This window comes from Phascolarctos cinereus, unplaced genomic scaffold (genome assembly GCF_003287225.1).
Source record: "Phascolarctos cinereus isolate Bilbo 61053 unplaced genomic scaffold, phaCin_HiC Scaffold_5;HRSCAF=322, whole genome shotgun sequence".
Taxonomy (NCBI): Eukaryota; Metazoa; Chordata; class Mammalia; order Diprotodontia; family Phascolarctidae; genus Phascolarctos; species Phascolarctos cinereus.
The window spans coordinates 437,000,656-437,027,283 of NW_027555958.1; the positions used below are offsets into that span (position 1 = coordinate 437,000,656).

The window sequence follows — 26,628 nt, forward strand, 5'->3', positions numbered from 1 at the left end:
TATCCCCATTTTGCAGGTGAGGAAACAGAGGCACAGAGAGGTCAAGTGACTTGCCAGGGTCACAAAAACCAGTCTGCGTCTGAGGTTTTTACTCAGGTCTTTCCTACTCCACGTCCCACACTCTATCCACTGTACCACCTGGCTGACTTGAATCGATGATTAGAAAAGGTGAATGTGACTAACGTCAACAGAGCCCTGTTTACAAAATGAAGTTTTAATAGTTACAGGTGGAAATTGCTTAAATGTGAATGTGAAGTGTGTTCCTATGCAAAAACAACACCAAGAAAAGCCTAAACTGAAGAAATTTAAATTTATATTAGTTTCACTCAACATACAAGGTGAAATATAATGAGTACTCTAATTGAATGCTCGTTAAAAATCCAGGGACTCTCATGGAAATAATCATGATGAAATTTGAGAAGTAGTACTATATTGCCCATAAAAAAGATGGGGTAATTGTTCCTTCTGAGTTAGTTTTTATAAATGGTAGTGTTTTCTCTCAATTATTAAGTTAAATATCTCTATCTATATAGATAGATGCAAACTATCTATCTATCTATCTATCTATCTATCTATCTATCTATCTATCTATCTATCTATCTATCTACCTATCTATCTATCTATCTATCTATCTATCTATCTATCTATCTATCTATCTATCTATCTATCTGTCATAACCAAATCTTGACTTTGACTGTAAGATATAGGTTTCGAAGAAGATGGATGCCAGGTGATTAACTCTTAAAAATTAAGAATGGCCCTAAGTGCAATGTAACCTCCTTTAACTTCTACAATTATAAAGGTGGAAAGAAAGTATTAAGGCTTTTAGACCACCGATAAACATTAAATTAATAGTCCTTTGAATGTGAGATCCTGAGAAAATGAGCAACAAGGGAATGTAGTCCTAGAGGAACTGATTTATATCATTCTTTAAAATTTCATTGTAAGGCCAGAAAGCCAAAGAAAAGTACAGTCATTTTGAAGGATGTCTAATAAGTTCTCCCTGGAAAAGCAAATAAAAGACTTGGTATAGTTTATCTTACATATCCAAAGGCAAATGAAATAGCATTTCAAGGGACATGGTTATCTCATACTACAGTGCTCATCATTAACATTTGTAAAAAAAGAAATCACCATGAAAATAGTCACACAATGCTTTTGAATCTGTTATAGCAGATGGCCTATTTTAACAAGTAGTCTTATAAACCTGTTACCCATTTTTGAGTAACAAAATTTTTTTTTCAGGTAGTGAAATTCCATGAAGAACTTGGTAAAAGCCTTCATTGTATTCAATAAACATTTTGACACTTAGAATCCCCAGTGCAAAGGCAGATTTCTTTTTTTAATGCAGTTACTGATAGTTTGACTTTTTCCTTTGGAAAACTATTTGCTCATACTCTTTGACTCTCTGTTAGTAAATGGGTCTTGTATCAGAAACATTGCACAGACTCTTAAGTCATTTTTATAATCTCTCAAAAGAGCTTGTACAAATGGAATCATAATAAAGAGTGATAGGAACTGCCTTTGACTTTATTATGCCTTGAAGGAACAGTATTAAAACAGACAGTTTCTCTGTAAATTTCAGATAATAATAGTCCCAAACTACTGAAAATTGTAAAAACTACTATAAAGGTTTGAGATACACAAATATCATTAGGAACAAATTACTATTACCTTGTATATGACTGACAATTTCACAGAATATGAGTAGCCTAACTGAATCAGAGATAAGAGTTTGAGAAATAAGAAATCCCATTCCTGACAAAATTTCTCATGAGTAGGTAAAAAATTGTATATACACAGTATCTATAAGGAGCCACAAACATCTTATATGAATCCATTCTATTTTGAAATTTTCACCTATGGAAAACAGTGCTAATACTGTCAAGTAAGAAGGCAAATATTAATAGGTATATATTTGTAACCCTGCTATGTCAGGCACATAAAATAAAACATATGAAAGCACAAAATAATCTTGATGCTATTCCAAGTTTGTTTTTGTTTTTCTCTATGAGGCTGAATTAGACTTAAAAAAAGACTAAAAACAGAAATGTTTTAATTTGGGAACAATTTTCATAGTAACGATATTCTCTTTTCATGGTGTCCTAGGCCTATTTTGGTCTTGATAGTGAGTTTCTGTCAATGACAGTGTAATTTGAGCTGTCCCATTACTGTATCAGATGACTGCTTCTCAGGACAATATGCTTCCATTAAAATAAACTTGGAAGAAACTGTTAGAGATGAATTTCACACTGTTTTTCTTAGTTTCACACAATTAAAATTCCCAGAATATTTTAAGTGACTCCCTCCTCGGTTTTCCAACTGAATATTTTGTGTCTGTGACAAAGTAGGAATTGCAATTCAGCCTTTACCCATATGCTTATGTAAATTGAATCACAACAGGGTCAGCAATGTCACTTTTGCCTGTGTAGAAGACTAATCGATTTCTGTAATACTATGCAAGGCTGGCACTTGTGTTATGGGTTGGACTTCTCAGATATTTTCAAGTCGAGGGTTGGAGAAATAGCATATATCTTCAAGTTACAGTTTGGAGAAATATCAGCAGCTTGCATCTTCTAGAGACTCTGACAAGTAGCATATATCCTGGGTATTTGATGTACTTACTTTGTGGAGATGTTTCAACTTTCAAGTCTGAAGTTCAAGTCAAGTAATCTCAGGTATCCAACCTCAGAATAAGTTTCTTATCCCAGTGGAACAGAATAATTGAATTTTAAGGCTAAAAAGACCTTAGCATCTAACTAGTCACAGGAGAGAGAGCATTCCAGACATGGGGGGGGCAGCCAGTGAAAAGGTATGGAGCAAGGAGATGGAATGATGTGAGAAACAGAAGGAAGACCATTGTCTCAGAAAACATAGATAAAGTCAAAATGTAAAAAAAAAATTGCAAAGGTAGAAAGGGAATGGGTTGTGAAGGATTTTAAAAGTCAAACAGGATTTTATTTTTGATCTTGGAAGCTTGGGAGCCACTGAAGTTTATTGACTAGAGGAGTGACAGGGTTAGATCTGTTATTCAGGAAGATCAATTTGACAGCTGAGTTGAGGATGGACTGGAGAAGGGAGAAACTTGAGGACACCAACCATAAAGTCCAGGCATGAAGTTGTGAGGGCTTGCACCAGAGTAGCAGTGGTTTCAGATGAGAGAAGGATGGGATACATGGTATGAATCGAGTAAAGAGTAGAAGGTGACACCTTGGCTGTGACCCTGAGTGACTGGAAAGAGAGAATAGTGCCCTCAACAGTAATAGGAAAGTTCTGAAATGTAAGAGTTTGAGAGGAAAGATAATGAGTTCTGTTTGGGACGTACATAGTTTAAGATATTTGTTAGATATCCAGTTTGAGATGTCCAGTAGGCAGTTGGAGATTTGAAAACAAATGTCAAGAGAGATGTTAGGGCCAGTTGAATAGATCTGAGAATCATCTGTGGAGAGATGATAATTGAATCTATAGAAGTTGATATCACCAAGAGAGACTGTACAGACGGAGAAGAGAAGATGGCCAGGGACAGAACTTTGGGGGACACCTATAGTTAGGAAGCATGATCTAGATGAGATCCAAAGGAACTGATACAGAGTCAAATCAGGAGGACAATGTATACAGTAAGAACACATTGATCACTGCAATGACCAACTACGATTCCAGAGGTCTCGTGATGAAACATGCTACTTACCAACTGATAAGTGATGGACTCAGAACATAGATTGAGACTTTTTTATCTTGTCAATGTATGAATTTGTTTTATTTGACTCTACATGCTTGTAACAAAGGTTTTATTTTATTTTAGGGTAGGGAAGGAGGTAAGACAAATTTTCATTTGAAAAATAAATTTAAAAAACTAGCAAAGGAAACCGAGAAGGCAGAATGGAGGAGAAATAGGAGAGAGTAGTGTCATAAAAACTTTATAGAAGACAGAGAATCCAGTAGAAGAGAGTGACTCATAGCCTTTGATAGGCTTCAGAGAGATCAAGAAGGATGAAGATTAGAACAGACTGATGGATCAAGGGAATGCTTTGGACAGAGTTGGGGGTGACATGGTCAGTTTTTGGATAGAGTTTACTTATGTTTTAGCAAAGCATTTGATAACTTCACTCTTCATGCAGGAAAGAAGAGATTTGGCTGTACATTAATACAATTAGATAGATTTGGAACATTTGATTGACTGGACTCAAAGAGTAGTCATTCATAATTCAATATCACTTTGGAAGGAGATATCTAGTGGAACTACCTAGGGATCTGCACTCCACTCTGTGTGATTTAACACTTCTTTTTTCAGTGTCTTGAATAAAGGCAGAAAGGACAAGTTCATCATATTTGAAGGGGATATAAAGATGGGGTGGGGGAGAACAGCAAGTACACTTGATTCAGAATCCAAAAGAATCTTGAAAAGCTAGAAGAGTGGACTGAGTCAAATAAGATGATTTTTTGGGAAGGCAAGCAGGATTAAGTGATTTGCCCAGGTTCACATAAGTTTCTGAGGTTGGATTTGAACTCAGGTCCTCCTGACTCCAGGGTCAGTGCTCTATCCATTGTGCAATTTAGCTGCCCCAAGAGGAAGTTTAATGGTGATAAATGTAAAATCTTACACTTGATTTTAAAAAGAAATTCTACAGATATAAGATTAGGGAGGTATGGTTAGATATTAGTTTATTAGGAAAATATATGGATTTTTATTTAGTATAAGCTTATTATAAGTAAAACACAAAGTATTGTTTTAAGCTGCATTGAGAGTCTTTCTGCATTCCACCATGGTCAGAGTTTCTATGGAACAATGTGCTCAATTTTGGGTACTACATTATAGGAGCGACATGAATAAATTACTTTAAATTCATAAAAGGCTGCTCAGATGGCAGACTTCTATTGGTCTGATTATCAGAAGGGGCAACATGGCATAGTAGAAATGGCATTGGACTTGGAATCAGGAGCCCTGGGTTTCAATCCTGCTTTAAATATTCATTATCTCTCTGATCATGGGCTATTATCATCAGGTGGCCAGTGCATTTAGCCTATCACAGTCTTAGTTTCTCTAATTGTAAAATACTCGCAATACTTGCTTCATGAGGTTGTTATGAGGAGAACACTTTGCAAATCTTAAAGGGTTATATAAAAATAATGAATAACTTCTTATTCTAATACACTATCTTAAGATACAAATTTCTTCTCTTCTCAGTGGAATATTTCTGTTTGTGTTTCTCAATCTTCAGGAAAATATTTATATTCTTTATGTCTTTTGTCATTTTCTTGGCAAAGAATGTAAATTCCTTATTTGTGGTTCTCTCTTCAGGTATGTTTTGGATTTTGGCCTGTGATTTAACGAGAACTGGCTGTCACCCCAACATGGAGAATCTCTGTTTATTTCTTCTTGTTGCTCCCCACCTTTGAAATTATAGAGGTGCTGTCAATGCCAGCGAGTTGATATTATAGAAGTTCTTGGAACTTTTTATAGGAAAAGAACTGTATAAGCCTTCCCCTTTCCTTTTCACTGATAAAAGTAAGGTACAACTATTTTCAGCTGTAAGCTGCTGTGAAAATGCTGCTGGACACATAAAGAAGAACCAGAAAGGACTTTGGGGATTAGTTAGTCCAACCTCATTTTACAGATAAGAAAGTCAAGGCCTAGAGAAGTTGGATGACTTGGTCAAGGCTGAATGGCTTTCCACCGCATGTACCAAATTACTCATGGCAGAGCAGAAGGGAGGCTAGAGAATGTTAACTTCATGATATAAATAATGGGCTTCATCTGGCTCTCAAATCTTTGGATAAGTCATCATCTTGATGATAAAACACAAACTCCTCAGTCTGGAATTTAAGTCTATCCACAACCTAGCTTCAATATTTTCCAGCGTCATTTCAGGTTTCTATGCCCTTTACCTTAAAGCTGAATTTATCAAATACAACTCCCAGCTGCTCCCTAAAGTTAATATTCTATCTGCATTTGCCATTCCTTCACTCATTCCTACAATGTTCTCTCTCTTCATCTCTGCCTCTTAGAATTGTTGTCTTCCTTTATGAATTGGCTTAGATGCCACCTCTTCTATGATCCCCCTAGCTATCATACTATATTTACTTATTTGTGGACATGTCACATTGATAAGTAGACTGTAAGTTCATTGAGGGCGGGGACTCTTTTGCTTTTGTATCCCCATGGTACTTGCCACAAAGTAAGAATTTAATGACTGTTGAATTGAATTGACTTGCCCTCATCGTACATGCTTCAGCACATACATTGTACATTGTGCATACTTCAAGCAATATTTTTCTAAATGCTCCTAGAATCCCAACCACTTTATGTCTACATGCATTTATTTTCCCTCTGTCTTCTCTCTTAACAGGTCCCTCCGGAGCTTCCAACATCAAGTCACTTAGAAGGACCTGCCTCAGTCTAGCCCTCTTCAACTGGACAAGCTAGGCATGTACTAGGCATATAATAGATACGTGAAGAACTAAATTAAATGTGGAATTTTCAACAAGGTTGAGATGTCACAAAATCCTATTAAACACAACCACCGCATTTTCTCAAATCACAGCAACCAGAAACATCAAGAATAAAGGAAAGTGAGTCTGGCTTCCGTGCTGGGTATTTCCTAGCAATCCTTCCATTGTTGTTAATGAAAAACTTGCTGACACTTTGACATAAAAGAAATGCGGGTATTTCCACTGAAGAATAGCCAAATACCCTTAAGAAAGCTAAGATTTCTTTTTTCAATACAACTGTCTGAACTTCTTCAATTCAACATGCCAGGTAGAAAGCTTCTGAAGAAGGTACTAAGTCTGTGTCGCATCCTAAAATAAAAATGGTCTATTCTAAGCTAACAATGGCAGTACCTTGTGTCACACTCTTTGAAAAAAGTTATTTTAAAAAACAATTTATTTCTAGCAGTAGTCTATGGAGGGGGGGAGGAACAGTTTTGGAAAGTTTGGCAGGTAGTATGCTGCTGTGGCATTCTGCTCCTGTGAAATTTAAACAGTGAAATAATTTAAAAATTATGTAGCAAGGATTTCTGCCATTGTGTTTTGATTTTAGGATAATTTGTTTTTCTTTTGAGTGCTTTTTGTTCCCTAAAAGAGAGAACATAGCTGCCCTAGGAAACCATGATATGCTTTCTCCAAGAGTGGAATGTCTATCTCCTTCCTTTTCATTTCTCCAAACCTACTTTAGTCCTTGTAGGCCCAGAAGAAGGTCAACCTTTTCCCTCAACTTTCCCACAGTGATCTCTCATCTTAAGGATCCATGTAGTTCAACACTTATCTTCCTTGAAGATTTCCCCTACAACATCTCCAAGCAGCACACATCTAATCTTGCTTGAAAAATCTCCAGCAAAGGAGAGCCCACTAATTCCTGAAGTAGCCTACATCAGAATGGTAGGTTTCAAGTTGTTAAAAAGGTTTTTTTTTCTCTTCATGAGCCTCTCTTTAATTTACACCCATTGTTTCTAGTTCTGAGCTCGGGGGCTAGGCAGTACAAGAATATTTCCTCTTCCAAGTGATAGCCCTATGTTGCCTCCTTTCCAATGCCAAGTCTTTTCTTCTTCAGGCTAAATATCCCCAATTTCTTCAAGTCATCCAAGCTATCATGGCATGATCTCAACACTTTTTGCTATCCCGGCTACCCTCCTAGAGGCCTTCCATCCTATCAATCTCCTCTTAAAATCTAACAGGTACTTAGAACTGAACACAATACTCCAGATACAATTTGACTGGGATAGTGTAGACAGTGGTACTATCACGTGACATATTCTGGATCTTAATGCTCTTGAAATACAGCCTAAAATACCATTAGCCTTTTTAAAATATTATAATACATACTGAGTTGGAGACTCCTTAAAACTCTCACATCTTTCTGAGATGAACTGCTATCTAGATAACCCTTCCCATTCTGTACATGTAATGATTTTTTGAACCCCAATATAAGACTTGAAATTTGTCCCTATTAATTTCATTTTCTTGGATTCAGCTCAACCTTTGAGATCTTTTTGGATGTTGATTCTATTATCCTATGTGTTATCTTTACTTCCCAGGCTCAAATCATGTGGAAATTTGATAAATATATGATGTCTTCATTCAAGTCATTGATAAAAATGTTAAATACAGATCCTTGTGGTCCAATAAAGACATCCTTCCAAGTTCACATTGAACCATTGATGATGACTCTTTGGAGATCGCCATTGAGCTAACTCCAAATTCACCTGTGTTATCATCTAGTACACAAATGTTGATCTTTCCTGAAGGATAATAGGAGAGACTTTATCAGACTTATTTCCTTGGTCACAATAGATAAACTGGTAAACTTATCTTAGCCTCAGTTTCTCATTTGTCAAAAGAAGATATTTATACCACTTACCCTGGAGAATTCCTAAGTGCAAAGTTCTTCGTATATCTTAAAGTTATATATAAATGTGTTATTGTTATACCTCTATATCTTGTTAATGAGGATATCAGGAGAGATTTTGTTAAATGCCTTATAAATCCAAACATAAGTATATGTGGCCCTATCATCCTCTGCTTTTCCCTCTCGTAACAGGTACCAACAAAGTGCTAAGATTTATTGGTTATTGCAAAACACAAATGGTTCCTACAATGCTAGTCTTTCTTCACATTTTGACCAGTTACAGATGGCAAACTGCAGGCCACTTTGTAGAACTTAGTGGGGCTGGGTATCTTCATCTCCTCTCCTATCTTTTTCATTGAGGCTCTGAATTCTTATCTTCCCTTTCACAGGCAACCTTTTTTCTTTCTCTTAATCTCCATCTGGCTCTGATTCCTAGAAAAATGGGGTTCCCTGTATGGGCTACATGGAGTGCATACCTTCTTGAAGGCCATGTGCAGCCCAACAACTCTATGTCTACTGTCTTTTTTTCTCTCTTATTTTTCCTTAAGTGATTCCCCTTTGGAGCTCCTGGCATCCTTTTCCTTACCAAGATCTTCCTCTGTCGGACTTTCTTGGGTCCCAGTTTTTTTCTGTTTTATGTATGTAAGTCCTGTCTCCTCAATGAGATCATTGTCTTAGATAACAGGGATTTTGCCTTTTACTTCTCTTATGTATTAGCTAACACAAAGCTGGGCCAATATAAGGAGCTCAATAAATACTTGCTGGGTGGATTTGAATACATGACATGAAAATAACAAATAACAATTGATAGGAGTTAGATAGAAGCAAACAGGCTTGATGTCATGAAAATTTAATGTGCTGCCTCAGAGGCACCCTATTCATTGGAAGTTTCTATGAACAGGGTAGGTGACTCCTTTCTTGAGTTTGTCAAAATAAGGATTTCTATATTCAAGAAAGGGTTTAACTAGATGAGCTCTGAGGTTCCTTTAACTCTATGTGACTCTGTGAAAAAACCCAGAATCAACTTACGATTATTCAGTAGCTGAAGATATTGTCAAATATTTGGGCTCTTTTTTAATCTTCTCTTTCTCTCTCTCTCTCTTTCCCCCCCCCGTCTCTCTTCTCTCTCCATCTCTCTTTGTCTGTCTGTCTGTCTCTCCTTTCTCTATTTCTCTTCTCCTCTCTCTTCTTCTCTTCTCTTCTCTTCTCTTCTCTTCTCTTCTCTTCTCTTCTCTTCTCTTCTCTTCTCTTCTCTTCTCTTCTCTTCTCTTCTCTTCTCTTCTCTTCTCTTCTTTTCTTCTGTCTTTGTCTCTATCTCTGTGTCTTTGTGTCTGTCTTTCTCTTTCCTATTTTCCTGCTTATTAGAACGTCCATTAAAACATGGGGAGAAGTACAAGGGGTGAAATTTGACAGTCAATGTAGTTTCTTTGTAGGAGCTCTGATAAAGTGGATAAACTTATGATCAAAATAAGGTTCCTGACTTATAGGTGTTTTTCATCTATTCTCATCCCTCATTACCAAAGATAAAAGTTAAACATAAATTTTACTACACATACACTTCATATAAAACTATAATTGGAGGATACTTTGGGATTCATCTCTGTTGGTTCCTTACACCAGTAGACCTACATCATGCTCTTCCCCAATTTGTGTCTAGCTTCATCTGTTAAAATGTTGATTAAACTTTTCAATCTTAAAGTATAGTAAAAAAAAAATCTCTCAAGATCACTAAGAGAAGACCAGAAGATTAGATTAGTTTTGCTTTATTAATATCATTACAGAATTGAATAAAACCCTGAAAAAATCTCGAGTCTAACTCTTCCAACTTAAAGAGGGAATTACATATAAGCCATCCCAAATTGCTAAAAACAAAAACAAAAACAAAACTGTTGTATTGTTAAGGACAGAGATTTAGTTTTTATCATTATGTGTTTAGTGACTGACACAGTGACTTGGACATAATAGGTCAGAGACTGGATTTATTAGTTTATTGGTGAGGGATAATCCCTCTACTAATGCAGGTTGGCACCATGCCTATGATTTAAAATTTTAGACAGTTACCGAGAGTACTGAGAAGTTAAATGATTTTTGCAGGGTCATATAGCCTGTTGAAGTCAGGGGTATGTCTTGAACCCCAGTCTTCCTGGCTTTACTTCTCATTCTATCTACAATACTGTCTTGTTTGCTGCACGTAGTAGGCACTTAATAGGTACTCAATATTGTTTGTTGTTGTTCTGTCATGTTAGACTCTTCATGACCCCATTGGGAATTTTCTTGGCAAAGATACAGAAGTGGTTTCCCATTTCCTTCTCCACTTCATTTTATAGATACAGAAACTGAGGCAAATAGGGTTAAGTTACTAACCCAGAGTCACATAGCTAAGTGAGAGGCTGGATTTGAACTCATGAAGATGGTGCTCAATGAATTGAACTGAATTGACCTCTGGAAATAAGCTGCAAGATCTTTCTCAAAAATTTGTTTACAATGTTTAGCAACTTTTTCTGCTAGGAAATTCTTTACTACATCTAAACCAAGACTTTCCTAGTTTATTTTGTCTATTTCTTGTTTTTCTGTCCCCAGTGAAGAAAAACAACAGGTTATAAATACACATGAACATAAAATAACCAGTTGAAAAGTACCAGTCACTGCTGAGTTAGGTGACATTTGAATTTAAAATTCCATATTAATATTTACGTTTTCTGATACCACATTCCCTTTTTTTGGTCTTAGTGGTGCACTGCCCATTCGCCATTTGTTTGTAATAAACTATGTTCTTTTGAGTGTTTCATCACCTTTATGTCTAGCCAAAAATTTCCCCATCTTGATTTGGTCAGTTTGATCACTCTGTGATTGCCTTGTTAACTAACATCCCAGAGAAACATAAGCCTATTGTAATAAACACCTTACATTTACATTTGTATAGTGCTTTATAGTTTATAAAGTACTTTCCAAAGTACATCATCTCATTAAATTGTGTACTCAGAAGAATTATCGCCATTGGGCAGATAAAGAAATTGAGGCTGTGAGAGATTAAATAACATGCCCAAGGTAGCATATCTGGTCTCTGCCAGAGCTGAACTCAGAGATCTCAGTTCTAGTCAAATGCTCTTACCCTATGATATTGGTCTTAGTAGCATTTATATAGGGAAGAAACATTTCCCTATGTGATCAAGATGAAAATGAATTGTTGGAAGTTTGACTGTCCTACTGGAAAATTTATCTATCCATAATGATAAAGTATTTGCCACTAAATATGGCTGGGTAGGACCATCTTCAATGTCTTCCCCTTTCATTCATCTCTCTTTTCCCTGAACGTCACCCTAACAGCCTTCGGTTCCTTCTCCCTACCTACATATGGTCACAAGGGGAAAAAGAACCAGCCAGATAGATCTCTTATTTCCCCAGCTACTGTCTTTCAAACAGGGAAGGAGGTAATGAAATGTCTCACACTTATTAAAAATTCTCTTTTAAATATGAGCTGGCTGTGGTTATGAGTAAAATAAAATCCAGATTTTACTTCATAGCTTTTCCCAAAGTCAAAAGGACTATGAGAGCTAAAAATTCAATAAACCTTCTCTCCATCCACCAAGGTAGTGGTGTCCCCAATAAGGCTGTGTTATCAAGTTCATGAAAAAGGTGAAGATTCACATATAGAATAGATTTAAAAGCAAACCTTATTTGAGTGGAAAATGTAACTTGAATAAAATTCCTTTAAAAATTTTCCTAAAGGATTAAGGAAGAAAAATTCACTAAATTCTAAACTATAGGAGAGGTTAGGATATTAATCTAGTACTTCAGAACACATGTAAATATTCAGAAAAAAATGTCATTAGTGAATTTGAAAAGGATAGGTCTCATTGTCCTCAAAAAATGTTTTCCCAATAACACTTAAGTTTATAAAAGAACAGATGTCATGTTCCAGTTAGAGCAACTTTGGAAACACATATGGTCAACATGTCACTAAAAATTAATTCATTATGTTAATATACTATATGGAAGATGAGCAAAAGAGACACAAAATCTGAGCACTAATTTAGGTTTATTTTTATTTGAAGTTGACATCTGAAGAAGTCACATTCTGTAGCTGGTGCCCTGTGATGACAAGGGGACATCTTTAGTGGGACAACTCTAAGGATGGGAGGGATGTTAGACCTAAAGCAGGGTTTTTGAATATACTTTTCCAGAATTCTTTCCCTATTGGTAACAACATTTGTAAAATATAGAGCATTGGTTAAATCAGTATGCAATATACATACATACATACATATATATATATATGTATATATATATATATACATATATATGTATACATATGTTTAAAATCAGCAATCTCATTCTATTCGCCAATATTTTGTTTATAAATGCTGCTGTGACTGAGGGCGGCTAGGTGACACAGTGAATAGAGCACTGGGCCTTGAGTCAGGAGGATTCATTTGCCTGAGATTAAATCTCACCTGAGATACTTACTGGCTATGTGACTTTTGGCAAGTCATTTCACCCTGATTGCCTCAGTTTCCTCATTTATAAAATGAACTGGAGAAGGAAATGGCAAACCACTCCAGCATTTTTGCTAAGACAACCCCAAATGGGGTCACAAAGAGTCAGACATGACTAAAAATGACTGATTGGGTTGCTGTCACTACCCAATATCATTAGCTTGTGATATTTTTATTTTTCTGGCAGTATTCACTGCCATATAATTTAATCTTGATCTATCATGATAGAAAGGGAGTGACCAAAAGAAGAACAATTTTTATTATAACATCAGCATTGTAAAAGTAACTGAAAAGTGACTGAATTCTTGTTAACCCAGAGGACCAATAAGGAAGCATGCTATCTACTTCCTGACAGAGAAATGATGGATTCAAGGTACAAAATGAGATGTACATTTTTGGATGTGGCCAATGGAGGGATTTGCTTTTCTTAGCTATATGTATTTGCTACAGAGATTTTGTTTTTGTTTACCTCTTTTTTCCAATGGGCAATTGGCATTTGAGGAAGAAGGGGTATACTAATAGGGTTGCCAAAAAAAAAAAAGACAAAAGAGATGAAAGATGGTCATTGAAACATTTTTTAAGTATGCAGAGCAGAAGAAAGTCCAGAAAGAAAGACAGATAAGTAGGCTATCTTAGAAATTTACATACTGAATTTATTATAATTAAAGTAATTTAAAGGAAAGTTGTACAGAATGGAGATTCACAGTTTCATGTATAATCTTTTTCTGTTTTCCTTTATGTATGGAAATGTTATTTAATTTGGTATTTGTAAAGTTTGGAATAAAAAAATTAAAGAGAGATTGAAGAGATCTTTTTGGTCACTTAGATCAGTGGTGTCAAACTCAAATAGAAATGGGGATCACTAAATCATACATAAGGATCCCTGTAGGCAGAATAATGCCTTCGAAAATCACAGATTAACATTATCTATCTCTCTTGTATTTTTATTTATTTTGTTAAATGTTTCCCAATTACAATTTAATCTGGTTTGGACTTACTCTGTTCTAGATCCAATCTCTCCCAGAATGATGAACACCTTCTGTCTATCCCCTCCCCAAATTACTCTCAAGAAACAGTCATCCAGCCTTTACTTGAAGACACCTTCAGTAATGGAGAATTCACTACCCTTTGAGGTACCATTTCTATTTGGGGACAGCTTGACTGTTTAGGATATTTTCCCTTTCCTAGAGTCAAAATATACTTCTTCGCAACTTCCTCTCATTTACTCCCACCCTTGGCTCATGGTTCTTTCCTCTGGATATGGAAGTCTAATCCTTTGTCCCCATGGCGATTTTTAAACTATTAGAAGGTACCAGTCTTGGACTACAGGTGAGGAAGGAGACCTATGCTGTAAGACATAGCCAATGTGTCAATTTCTTTTGTTTTGCTATACTTCTTGTTATGAGAGGGTACTATGGGGGGTAGTTAGGGGAGGGAAAATAATTGGAAAATATCAAAGTCAAAAAAAATTTTAAGAAATATAATCTAGGCCCATCTTTCATTACCAAACCTAAACCTATTTGTTTTTGTGAAAAGTAGTTTACTGTTAAAATCTCTTTTCCTTGAAATGATCTTCCTCTTTGCCATTAGGACAATATCCTAGCATGCCTCTCTACATCTGTATTCACTGTTTACTTTTTCCTGGAAGCCTTTTTCCAAGACGACGTATTAAAGATACCAAGCAAACAACATGGCAAATCATTCTGGGGCCCAATAATTACAACATCTGTGTAAGCACACTCTCAAGCACACCTGGATATTACTTGGGAATCCATTCTCTTTAACAAATCCTGTTACACTTTTATTGGACCTTTTTTATGTCTCACTAAGAAAGGAATGTTTCACGCAAACGTGAAACACTTTTGTTTTCCATTCTCTCAACTCACCTCTGACGTCCACGATGCTCTTAATCTAGCCTCATTAATGGAGGAATAGGGAATTAAAGTGGCAATTAGTAGGTAGCAAGCATTTATTAAGCCCCTATTAGGTACCAGGCACTATATTAAGTACTTTACAAATATTTTCTTATTGGATCCTCAAAACAACACTGGGAGATAGCTGCTATTATTACCCACATTTTATAGTTGAGGAAACCAAGGCAAACAGAGGTTAAGTGATTTGCCCAGGGTTTCATAGCTACTCAAGTGTCTGAAGCCACATTTGGCCTCAGGTCTTCCTAGCTCCAGACCCAACACACTAGCCACTGGGGCCACCTAGCTGCCTAACAATCAATACCTTTGGTTATTTTCCTTTTATCCGTACCATTAATTTAAAAACTTTTCAGTTTTTGCATCTTTGAAGACACCTTATATTATAAATTGTGACTTTCTTATCTGAAAATGTGATGCCACCAACTCGTCAATCATCACAGTTACCAGACACATGGCCACTGAACCATAAAATGTAACCATATCCTATCATTCTATAATCCTGTCCAACACCAAAAGTATTAACACTTAATAATATGTTTCTAATTTCTTGGGTCTCATGATACTATGTTGAATTAACAGAAACAAAATATGGTTCCCAAATACTCAAGTGGAGATGAAAGTCCTGGGTTCAAACCCCAGCTCTGCTATCTATATAACTGGTTAACTTGGGTGAAGTCCTTTCTCCATTCTGGAGAACTCAGCTTTCTTACTAGATGTCATCCAAGGTCCTTCCTGTTTTAAATCTATGATCCTATGAACAGCATAGAGACCTGGTACCTTGCAAACTTTTGTCAATTAAATTCATAATAATTATTATTAATGATAATAATAATTCAAATTTTTATCATTCTTCAGAGTTTATAAAGTACTTTACTCACAACAACCCTTTGAAGAAGATAATATAGGTATTATCATTCTCACTTTATAAATGAGGAAATTGAGGCTAAAGTGATTTACCCAAGGTCACATATCTAGCTGGGATATAACCTCGTTTGAAAATATGCAGGGGTTCATGTGCTTGAGTTCAGAGATTATGTTCTGGACTTTCTTTATATCCCCAGTACTTAGTATAGTGCCAGAAAAACAGAAAGCACTTAATAAAAGCTTGTTCACTAAGTTCAATTTTTAAAAAATCCAATTTCTGCTTTATGAGGCTTACAATAGCCCTACCATAGTGCTCTGTATTATCTGTATATTAGGGTGCATGGGGCAGCTAGATGGCACAGTGGATAGAGAGACAGCCCTTGAGTCAGGAGGATATGAATTCAAATCTGGCCTCAGACACTTACTAGCTATGTGATCCTGTGCAAGTCACTTAACTCTGTTTGCCTCCATTTCCTCATCTGTAAAACAAGCTGGAGAAGGAAATGGCGGATCACTACAGTATCTTTGCCAAGAAAACCCCAAATGGGGTCATGAAGACTCAGATACATCTGAATCAACTAAATAAAATGAACAAAATTGGGGTGACTGGGCTGGCAATTCTAGGGCAGAGTGAGTAGTAGACATTCTCCAACTCAGGAATTGCATACTAAGGAGGCCCCCGAAGGAGAAGCCTGTGCTCAGGTGAGTAGAGCCTTTTCCCCAGTTCTTGGATACCTAGGAGGGTCACACACAGCTAACACTCTTCTACATACTAAAGGAATAAGGCTCATTAAATGAAACAAAATCAAAGCTCATCAAGCTAGGACATTGATCTCATGGCAAATTTACAACAGGTAGCAAATTAGCCTTTTTGTAAAGGGTTCTAAGATAATTTTGTTTTCTTCCTTAACTCCAATAAAATTCTGCTTCACATTCTAAACTCATTAATGAAGCTAGCTCTCTATCCACTTCTCAGAAACTAATAACACTTGATAATACACCCTAATTTAATTTGTTTAATTTAATTACTAGGATCCAAAACAAACTGATTCTGCCCCAGGGTTATATAATAGATTTTTATTCCTTTCTTCTTTAAAATTCTTCTGCTTCTGACTTGGACTTAGTATCTTAGTTAAGTTAGGAATAACACAAAAGGATTCCCAAGGGAACGCTGGAATGATTTTCGAGGTGCTATTGAAAAATGTCTGTAACTTACATAGGTCTTTGAGCTGAATGGGACATCAGAGATCATCAGAATAAGATAATCAGAACAGGAAGCAGTGTATTTCTAAGTAGTCCAAATTATTAACTTAATAAATAACACTTTTGAATGTAAAATCCCTTCATTGTACAGATGGGGAAACTAAGTTCAAGGGAAGTGAGGCTCCTTGATAAAGGTAAAGGATAGACATGATGTCCAAGAGCTGCTTTGGGGTCCTTTTGCTCCATTAGCTTATAGCTTACTACTATCAACTGGGTTCTCTCGGCCAACAAATGTGATTGGATTACATGAACTACTTGACCAGTCTCCCTTCTCCTAGTACATTTGCAGGAGGGCTTCCTGATTAGTGGACCCTCTGGGCAAAGCTGTTTACCTAGCTCCATTACAAATGGCAAGATCCTTGGGATTCTCTGCATGTCAAAGACTTGTCTCAGTGGCCCACCCACTAGCTTTAGATCATGAATCAGTCCTTCACCTACACCATGGCTGCTTGCTCTGTTCTTTGGCTCTTTGTTCTACATCTACACTGGCTTCTGTCCTTGTTAGATCCCAGACCATCTTATCAGATCCATGGCCAGCTTCCTCAGTCTGTCACCTGTTTTATGACCCAGTTTTGCCACCTGCTGGCCAAACTCAGCTTAGTTGGAATGGCCTCAGGAGTAGACAGAACTGCATATTTTTTAAGTGTCCAAACTCAGTTAAGGAGGATCCTTTGAAACTTGATAGAGACAAAATTAGGATAAATACAAGGCGTATCAATTCACGTGATGGTTAATGAACTTATGGAAGGCAATGCTTCAAGAGGTGGTAGCAACATAGAATTTTTAAAAAGAATTTGGACTAATTTATAAATATCAATATCAACTATGATGATTTGGATTTATTAATCATAGATATTAGAAATTGAATAACCCTTAAAAATACGTTATGTGTTTTCATTTCAAAAATAAAGAAGTTGAGGTCCAAAAAAGATTATGACTTGACCAAGGTCACAACCACCTAGTTGTTGTCCTTTGTTCCCACAGAAGACCAAAATGACTTCACTATGTTGGGGTCAAGGTATAGTGTGTCCAATACAAGCTTGGGAGGGTCTACCACAGATTAGGCACAAATAGTCCATGTGAACATTTGGATTGCAGATGCATCTAAATTTGCACATCTCATGTTTCTTTTGAGCTATTGCAATTCTGCTTTGCTCATACAGTCACAGAGTACAGAGCCTTCTCTGATGAGGGCACACTATGCTGGGCAGTCCTGTGCCACTGTCTCCCATGTCTCATAATCAATTCCAAAGTTCTTAAGAGAGACCTTGAGAGTGTCCTTGTATCGCTTTTTCTGACCAACATGTGAGCACTTGTCTTGTGTGAGTTTTCCATAAAAATAATCCTGCCTTTTAGGCAGGTGTACATCTGGTATTTGAACAATGTAGTGGCAAAGCAAGGTCTAATCTTAATTGTTATTATTATTTCTTCTGCTTCTCCTCCTCCTCCTCCTCCTCTCTCTCTCTCTCTCTCTCTCTCTCTCTCTCTCTCTCTCTCTCTCTCTCTCTCTCTCTCTCTTTCTCTCTCTCTCTCCCTTCCTCCACTCACCACTCAGCCATCTATCCCTTTATCCATCCCCATCTCCAATTCAGTTGTTTTTCTACTGTACTAGGCTGCCTATAAGACTGATCTGAGGAAGCTATTACCATGCTGTCTCAGTATATTTCTTTCTTTTGAGAGGGATTTTTATTACTTTATTCAGATTAATTTCCCCATAACAAGAATAAATTGGAACTTGCTGACAATATCATTTACAGAATAGAATGCGGCATATTTCTTTCTCTGTCTGACATCATTAACTTAATTGCAGTTTTAGATGGAAAGTATAAATTACAACATAATTAAAAATATTCTTGCCTAGTGATTTAACACTGACTAGAATCTTTCTATTAAGTAGAACTCTCTCAAATTATTTTAAAAAGCCAAAGTTTTATTTCTTGTTCATTTCATTTTACCAACTACCAGGTAAAACCAAAGGAAAATTGCCATTAAATTATGCTTTAATAACATATGACTTTTATATGAACACAAATGATAGAATTTAGACAGAATTTAAAGAGAACTAAAAGAAAACTCCACAATGAAAAGAATGATGCTGTGACCATGTAGAGGTGTAAATTATATTGGATCATGTCAGTTTTTTTATTTCCTTTCTGTGCAGTAGACTTAATTTTTCCATGGAAAATTAATAAGTAGATTACTAACTTGGTAGATTTAGAATAGGAGAAGTATAATGGATTTCTTAGCACTAAACTTGGTTATCAGGATTGATAGAAAATGCTTACAGATCGTAAAAATTTTACAAGAGACCAGAGAAGATAAAATAAACTTACTGCTTCCCCAACTTTTCCGAGGTGACCTTGATCTCCTGGTTCCCCCTGTGTGTGTAAAACGAAGAGATTAAATAAATTTTAATATTTCCATTGCTTTTTCAACAGAAATATTTTCTCTTTTAATTTTTATTTTATGTAAAATTTAACCAAAATATTATACACTGTATGGTAAGGCAAAGGAAACTTTTAGATAATTAACTGGCATCTATTAGAGTGCATTGTAATGTATTATAATGAATTTCAGTCATTGTTATTATACTTAGAGACCTGGTTCCTTGAGCACCTCAAATCCTGTGATTCTGTTATTCCAGTCATCCATGGGCATTGCCATATCTTAGACTTTACCATTATTCAGAACTGCTCAATTGCCCAGATCTTTAGCTTTGAAGTTCCCTTCTCCTCCTGTAGTCCGCTGTCCTTCTAACCCTTTCTTTCCCTTAGCCTACCAAATCCATTGGTCACACCTATTGTGGCATTCAGTTCCACTGTCTCTACCTATTCTTTTCATCTGTTAGCCTCACTGGCTACACTGTCATCCCTTATCATCTAGGGACCGTCCTTGTCTACACTTGACACAGTTATCCATCATTTCATGATGCATTTTTATACTGTTGACCTTATATTAGTCCTGTCCCACTAACTTTCAATGTGGGATAATTCCCAACATCATCCTCTCTCTTCTTGCTCCCAAGTGCCAAATAATACTGGAGAAAATCTTGAAAGTTTGCTAGGGTCTACTATCAATTTGTATCTAACCTCAACTGAACTCTCACTGCTCCATACTAATTTTTTAAAAAATCATCTGTTATTCTTAATCATATTTTCCTAAGCACCTGTTCCACATTTTCTTCTCTCCTCAAATTCCAACTGTGCTCCACTGTCACCCTTCACTTTTAGCAGAGCTGAATTTAACTGAGAACTCAACCATTTCTACTTTAGTCCCTGACCTGAATTCTAGAGTTCAGAACTGTATCTCACCTGTTATCTCATTCTAGAACTTTTCTTAGCATCTAGGGCCTCTACCCTGGAACATCCATTTGCAGCCTTCTTATCCTGGAATATTTCCCTCTGATAGGCTGGCCATCTTCTCTCATTGGTGAGTTACTCCTATGGCCTCTATTTTGTACAGAGGCCTAAGCCCACCGTTGGGCAGCTAGGTGGTGCAGTGGATAGAGCACCAGGCCTGGAGTCAGGATGACTCATCTTCTCATGAGTTCATATCCAGCCTTAGACACTTACTAGCTATGTGACCCTGGGCAAGTCACTTAAGCCTGTTTGCCTCAGTTTTCTCATCTGTAAAATGAGCTAGAGAAGGAAATGACAAACCACCCCAGTATTTCTGGCAAGAAAACCCCAACAGGGATAAGAAAGAGTCAGACATGACTGAAAACAATAACCAGGCCCACCAACTTTCATTTACCCCTAAGCTTTGTTTCTGACTTTCAGAGTTCCCCACCCCAACCCTAACTTTTAAGTTTCCTTTTGTGTGTTGTCTTCCTCCATTAGATGAAGCTAATGGAGCTCCTTGAGGGCATTGAATGTCTCCTTTTTGCCTGCATTTGTATCTCTAGTGCTTAGCACAGTGTCTAGCATAGAATGCTTAATAAAAGCATGGTTCTTTCCATTTGACATGAACTTACTCAACTCTCTTCTTCTGCAATTCTAACCCTTTCTATGTCTTCAGGCATCCTTTCCCCCTGTTCTTCAATCTCAGAGGATAAACAGTAACTCTCTTCTTTGCCAAAGGTGACCCCTCAATTAAATTCAACCTCCATTTGTAATGCCCATTCTGTGGTAGATATTGGAGATACAAAGTTGAAAAATAATGTAATAGCTCTTCTCAAATTTATAATGTTCTCAACCTGAACACTTGATTCCATCTTCAATCCCCCTTTCCTCTAAAACCTTTCATTTTCAATAACCCCTTTCCTAAAACATGCTCAGGTTTCCTTATCCTTAAAATGAACTGTCCTTTGCCACTGCCACCCACTCGTGCTATGATGTCTTCTTCTTGCTCCTCTTCACAGTAGTCAGTAACTGTCTGCATTGACTTCCTATGCTATCACTCAGAATTCTCTTGCAATTTGGCTTTCATTTCTACAATTTTACTAAAATTGCTCTCTTTGATATGACTAATGACCTGAAAAGGCCAGGAAGTAGATAAGACAGATATACATGATATCTGAAGTCTAATCAGCAAGTTAGAAGAGAGAAGAGAAAAGAAGAAGCAATGAGAACTGGAAGCAGGATTTCTATATGAGATCTCATTGACAAAAGCTGAGTAGAGCTCCTGTTTGAATTAATGCTTGGACCTAGTACAATGCTTTGTACACAGTAGGCACTTAATAAATGTTTAATGGAAATGAATTTTCAGGCATCTGCTAACCACTGATCAGACCACTTGTTCAAGTGAACAAGTAACCCCTGGGGCCTGACTCAGGGAACAGTTGAATAGAATGAATGGTATGAGAGTGTGATAAACTGGCACTCTGCTTGGGTACTTTATCAGGAGATTTTGCCATAAGAGGTAACAGCAAGAGCTAACTGAAAAGTCTGATCAGATAAGGAGAGAAAAAGAAATTGTTCAAGGCATGAGAGAGTATTCTATAGTTGGGTTTATGCCAGAATCAAGCTGGTTTCTCTGCTAAAAGCACCAGTGAAAAGTACCTTTGTGTTAACAGGGAGGTTGAAGTGTTCCCTGAACGAGTGAAAGACTGGTCACAAGATGGATGTCTTGCAATATGCTTGTGTCTGAGTGTGCATATGCTACCACTAAATGTTAAGGAATCCAAGAGGCATTTTTTCTGAAGAATCTTAGAAAAAATCTGCCATAGAATGTCTGATTTAAAAAAAAAAATTAAATGGAGCAATGAAAGATCATTTGAGGTTAGCTGAATGTTGAAAATACAAAAATTAATATTAGTAAAGAGGGAAAGAAATTTAAAGGAGGCAATATACCCAAAGAGGGGCAGCAACAGAAAAAAGAAAGCCTCAGATGCCTCTATACAAATATGCATGGCATTTTCAAAAATTCCTTTTCTTTATATTTGAAGGTCTTTCTCCCAGTTACTTACAGAATTTCTTGTATTGGAATTGTTAAATTTGACCACTATGTATTGTGGAGTTTGTAGCATAAGGATTTTTTGGAGGTTGTATATGGATTTTTCTTTGTTTGGTATTTTATCTTCTGTGTTAGAAGCTCTGGAGAGATTTCTTATATTATTTCTTGCACTATGGTGTTCAGTTGTTTAACTTATTTTCTGGAATACCTATAATCCTTAAGTTGTCTTTATGCATCCTGTCTTCAAGTTCAATATGCTTTGCTTGTGTATGGAGATCATTCTTTATAACACTATTGCTTTTTGCTTCTCTTCTTCCAGATTGTCATTCACTTCTATATATTTGCATTCTTAATCAGCTATTCCCTTTTTTGTTTCTTTGGTAAGACTTACCATTGTGAATTCAAACTTTTCTATTTTGCCAGTTTCATCTGCTGTTCAGGCCATAATTCTGCTTTCACAATTCTTATTTCTCTTTGAAGCAATTCAAGAATATCCTGCTGTGGTTCTATACTCTCTGGGAGTACACAGGTTCCTCTGCCTCTTCAGATGTTGATTCACTTTCTTTTGTCTAGCAACATTTATTCATAGCTGTCTGGACTCTTTTGGCTGATATGGAAGCCATATTCCCATCTGTCAGTCATATCTTCCCCATTGGTTCATCTGCATTTGCTCAACTTTATGCTCAACTCAATCTTTAACTGTGTTTTCTTCCTTCTGAGATCTTTGGTATTTTCAGTCTTTGGCTCTCATTTTCCCTTACTGCTCACCATCTGATTCCTTCCCTTTTGATGGTGATTTCCCTAGGGGCTTGACCCCAAAGCCAGCTCAAGCTTCCTCCCATCCTGGGCTATTCACATTTCTCTGGCCTCAGTATCAGCTCTATGTAACTTCTGAGGAAACATAACTGGCCTTGGCTGGATTCTGCTTCTTTTCTTAAGGCTTCTCACACTGCTACATATAAATCCTGTTCTAGGTCTCTCTCTGTTCCTCAGTTCTTTGACTGAACACAAGTTGAACAAGTTACTGCCTTTTGGTTTTCCCTGGCACTAGAAGGAAAGAGGGGTAGATTTGTGTTTGTTGTAAGCCTAGTCTTGTCCATGTGGGGAGGGGAAGGTGCTGATGAGCATAGGGGTTAGGGAACTAACTATGCTGTTGGTTCAAATAGAATTTATTCTTCTTAATTGATGTCTTAGACCATTGAGGCAACTATCATGATTTTATCTCTTATGTATAATGACTGTTTTGGAAATATTTGAGTGGTAATGAGGTTTGGAGAAAAATGTCTAATCCTCCATCTTGTTGGCCATGTGACTCAGGAGTGGATAGTATTACTAAATATAAATGAGATGAATAAAAATTATAAAACATGGAAAGTAAATTCAACCCTATATAGTGACACCTACCACTTAAACTATGGATGTAACTCATGAATGGAATGATAAATTGTATTCAAAACTTAACAAACAAGTCAAAAGGAACCAATTAAATAAAAGAGATGATTGAATTGCATGCCATAAAAGTCTATGCCATAAACATGGAGAATTCCATGAAAGTATGGTAGAGAAAGGGTTGGTGAGGACCAGCTAGAGGAGTAAGAGAAACAATATTTTAGCGAGTATAAAACTACCAGAGGGAGGAAAGAGATGATGAGTAGAAATGATACCATAAAGCTAGCATGGAAGCCTGATATAGTGGTGATGGGAGACTTCAGCTGTCCAAACATCTAGATTTTTCTATCTCACTCTGCTATACAGAGAGAAGTTGATAAATTCTTGACTGGTTTTAATGCTTAATCTCATTAGTCAAAAGGCAAGCATCAAAGGTTGTACAGCACTGGACCTGGAGTCTAGAAGACCTGAGCTCAAACCCTGCCTCAGATATATATATTAACTGTGTGACCTTGGGCAAGTCATGTAACCACTGGTAACTTCAGTGTCTTCAACTGTAAAATGGGGACAATAATAGCATCTACTTTCTAGGGTTGTTGTTAGGATCAAATGAAGTATTTGAAAAATGCTTAGTGTGGTCCTTGGCACGTGGCTGGCATTATATAAATGGTAGCTATCATCATCTTCATTATTAGTTGGAGTACTTTGTAGTAATAGTAGTAGGAGTACTTTGTAGTAATAGTAATAGGAGTAATAGCAGCAGCAGCAGAAGCAGCAGCAGCAGCAGCAGCAGCAGTAGTACAGAATGAAGATAAGACATGCATGGTGAACCCATGAAACTTCCTATGATCCCATCCAGAGCTATTTGGAAAATTACCAAGAATGCTGAAAATTGTCCAGGATCAGACAGTCACTAATGTGCCAGAGGTGAGATTTTAACCTGGGTCTTCTTTGACTCTGAGTCATGTTATCAGTTCAATACACCATGCTGCCTTTCATTTGTTGATAATTTGGAGGGTTGGAAATTGGCATGGATTTAGTGAAGAAAGGACTATAGGTAGAGAGTTAAAGTATATATGGAGTATTTGGTAGACTAAGAGAATTGAGCAGGACAGCATTTCAGCTGTAGTGAGGAAAGACGTTTGATTATGTGAGCTCGCAATTCCATGAGTGCATATGAGAGAAAAAAAGACAGATAGTGTACGTCAAGTTAAGGACTGTTGGCAGTACTGAGCCCTAATCTTAAAGCAGTTGTGGGCTGGGTGAATCCTAAGGTCCTGCCCTCTGAGCAATTTATATACTAACATTGAAGAGCCACTAGTCTAAAGTCAGGAAGATCCAGACCCAGCACTCTATCTACTGTGCCCCCTGGCTGTGCAAGTCACTTAACACTATTTGCCTCAGTTTCTTCATCTGTAGAATGAACTGGAGAAGGAAATGGGAAACCACTCCAGTATCTTTGACAAGAAAACCCAAGAAAACTCCTCATGAGGAGTCAGACACAACTGAAAGGACTGAACAACAGTATTGGAGAGCAGCCATGAAAGGATTTTGTTAATCAGATTTAGACTAGAATCACTTATCTGAATTGGAAATTTTTGAGCTTTGCCTACCAGGGGTGGGGAACCTGTGGCCTCGAGGCCACATGTGACCTTCTAGGTCCTTGGGTGCAGTCTTTTGACTGAGTCCAAGTTTTACAGAACAAATCCTTTTATTAAGGGTATTTATTCTGAGAAGTGTGGATTCAGTCAAAGGATTGCACTTGAGGACCTAGAGGGCCACATGTGGCCGAGGCTGCAGGTTTTCCATCCTTGCCCTAGACTGATTTGGGAAGAACATGCTCAGGAAGGAAGAGAGTGATCCAGGGAACAGGATATATGTGACTGCATGTAAATTTCATAAAAGTTGGGTATAACTACTCTATCTTAGAATTCTGGGTGCATAAGGAATGTAAAGCCATATGAGAGTCTGATGGAGGGAGCACAGATTGCAAAGAATTCATTGAAAGAATTCCATGTCCAACATTCCAAAGGGGAATTTGGCCCAAAGAAGCATGGGGTGTTTTCAAACATTACTTTGTCATGACCCAAAACAAATGATTATGAGAAGGAAGAAAAGGTCAGACTGACAAAAAAGAATGATGTGGATACGCAAGGAACATTGCTAAACTTAGATTATATGGAAAGAAAGAGACACGAAAAAGAGAGACAGGAAGACAGAGAGAGAGAGAAAGAGAGAGAGAGAAGAGAGAGAGAGAGAGAGAGAGAGAGAGAGAGAGAGAGAGAGAGAAATAATAAGAATGGATATAAAAAGATGGAATGATTCTAGAAGTATTATATCATGAGTCCTAAAGCTCAGAGCAAGCTGAGATTAATGATGAATATTAAAGACAACAAAGAAGACATTGTCCAAATTTGGTGTTGTGTTAAAGATCTAAATAAAGGAGGAATAAGATACTGCTCAGTGTGGATGAGATGATGTTAGTGGATAACAGAAGTCAGAATGGACCGATTCATTGCTTAGGAGAATGACCTTTGGAATGGAAATGATACGACAGGGAATTAAAGCACAAGGTTTCAATTTAAAGAAATAAAATAGACTTAGCAAAAATAGTCAATAGAGAGTTAGTTAATATCCAAGTAGAGAAGATATATGTAAAGTACTTGGCAAACTTTAAATATTGCATAAGTGTTAGCTATAATAATAATTATTAGCTAGGGAGTAAGAGAGCAACTAACTGCTTAATTAAATCAAGGCAAATGGCCAAGATGAACTACGTGATAGTAGATGACAGTATTGGCAGATGTGATTGTTGGTGATCATTGAAAACTGGAAGACTGGTAAAAGTACCACAGGATTGGTAGAGGGAAAATGTGGTCTCTCTTTCCATGAAAGGGAAAGGCATGGAGTTTGAAAACTAAAGGGTAGCAGGCACTAGAGAGATAGT

At 36.9% G+C, this 26,628-nt stretch overlaps 1 protein-coding gene across 1 annotated transcript in view; it reads right to left on the reverse strand.

Moving 5' to 3' along the window:
* The window catches only part of COL24A1 (collagen type XXIV alpha 1 chain), a 353,333-nt gene that overhangs the window by 140,061 nt on the left and 186,644 nt on the right, over window positions 1-26,628 (reverse strand). The window contains 1 exon segment of the mRNA XM_078155798.1: window positions 19,232-19,276. Coding sequence (XP_078011924.1) covers window positions 19,232-19,276 — 45 coding nt within the window.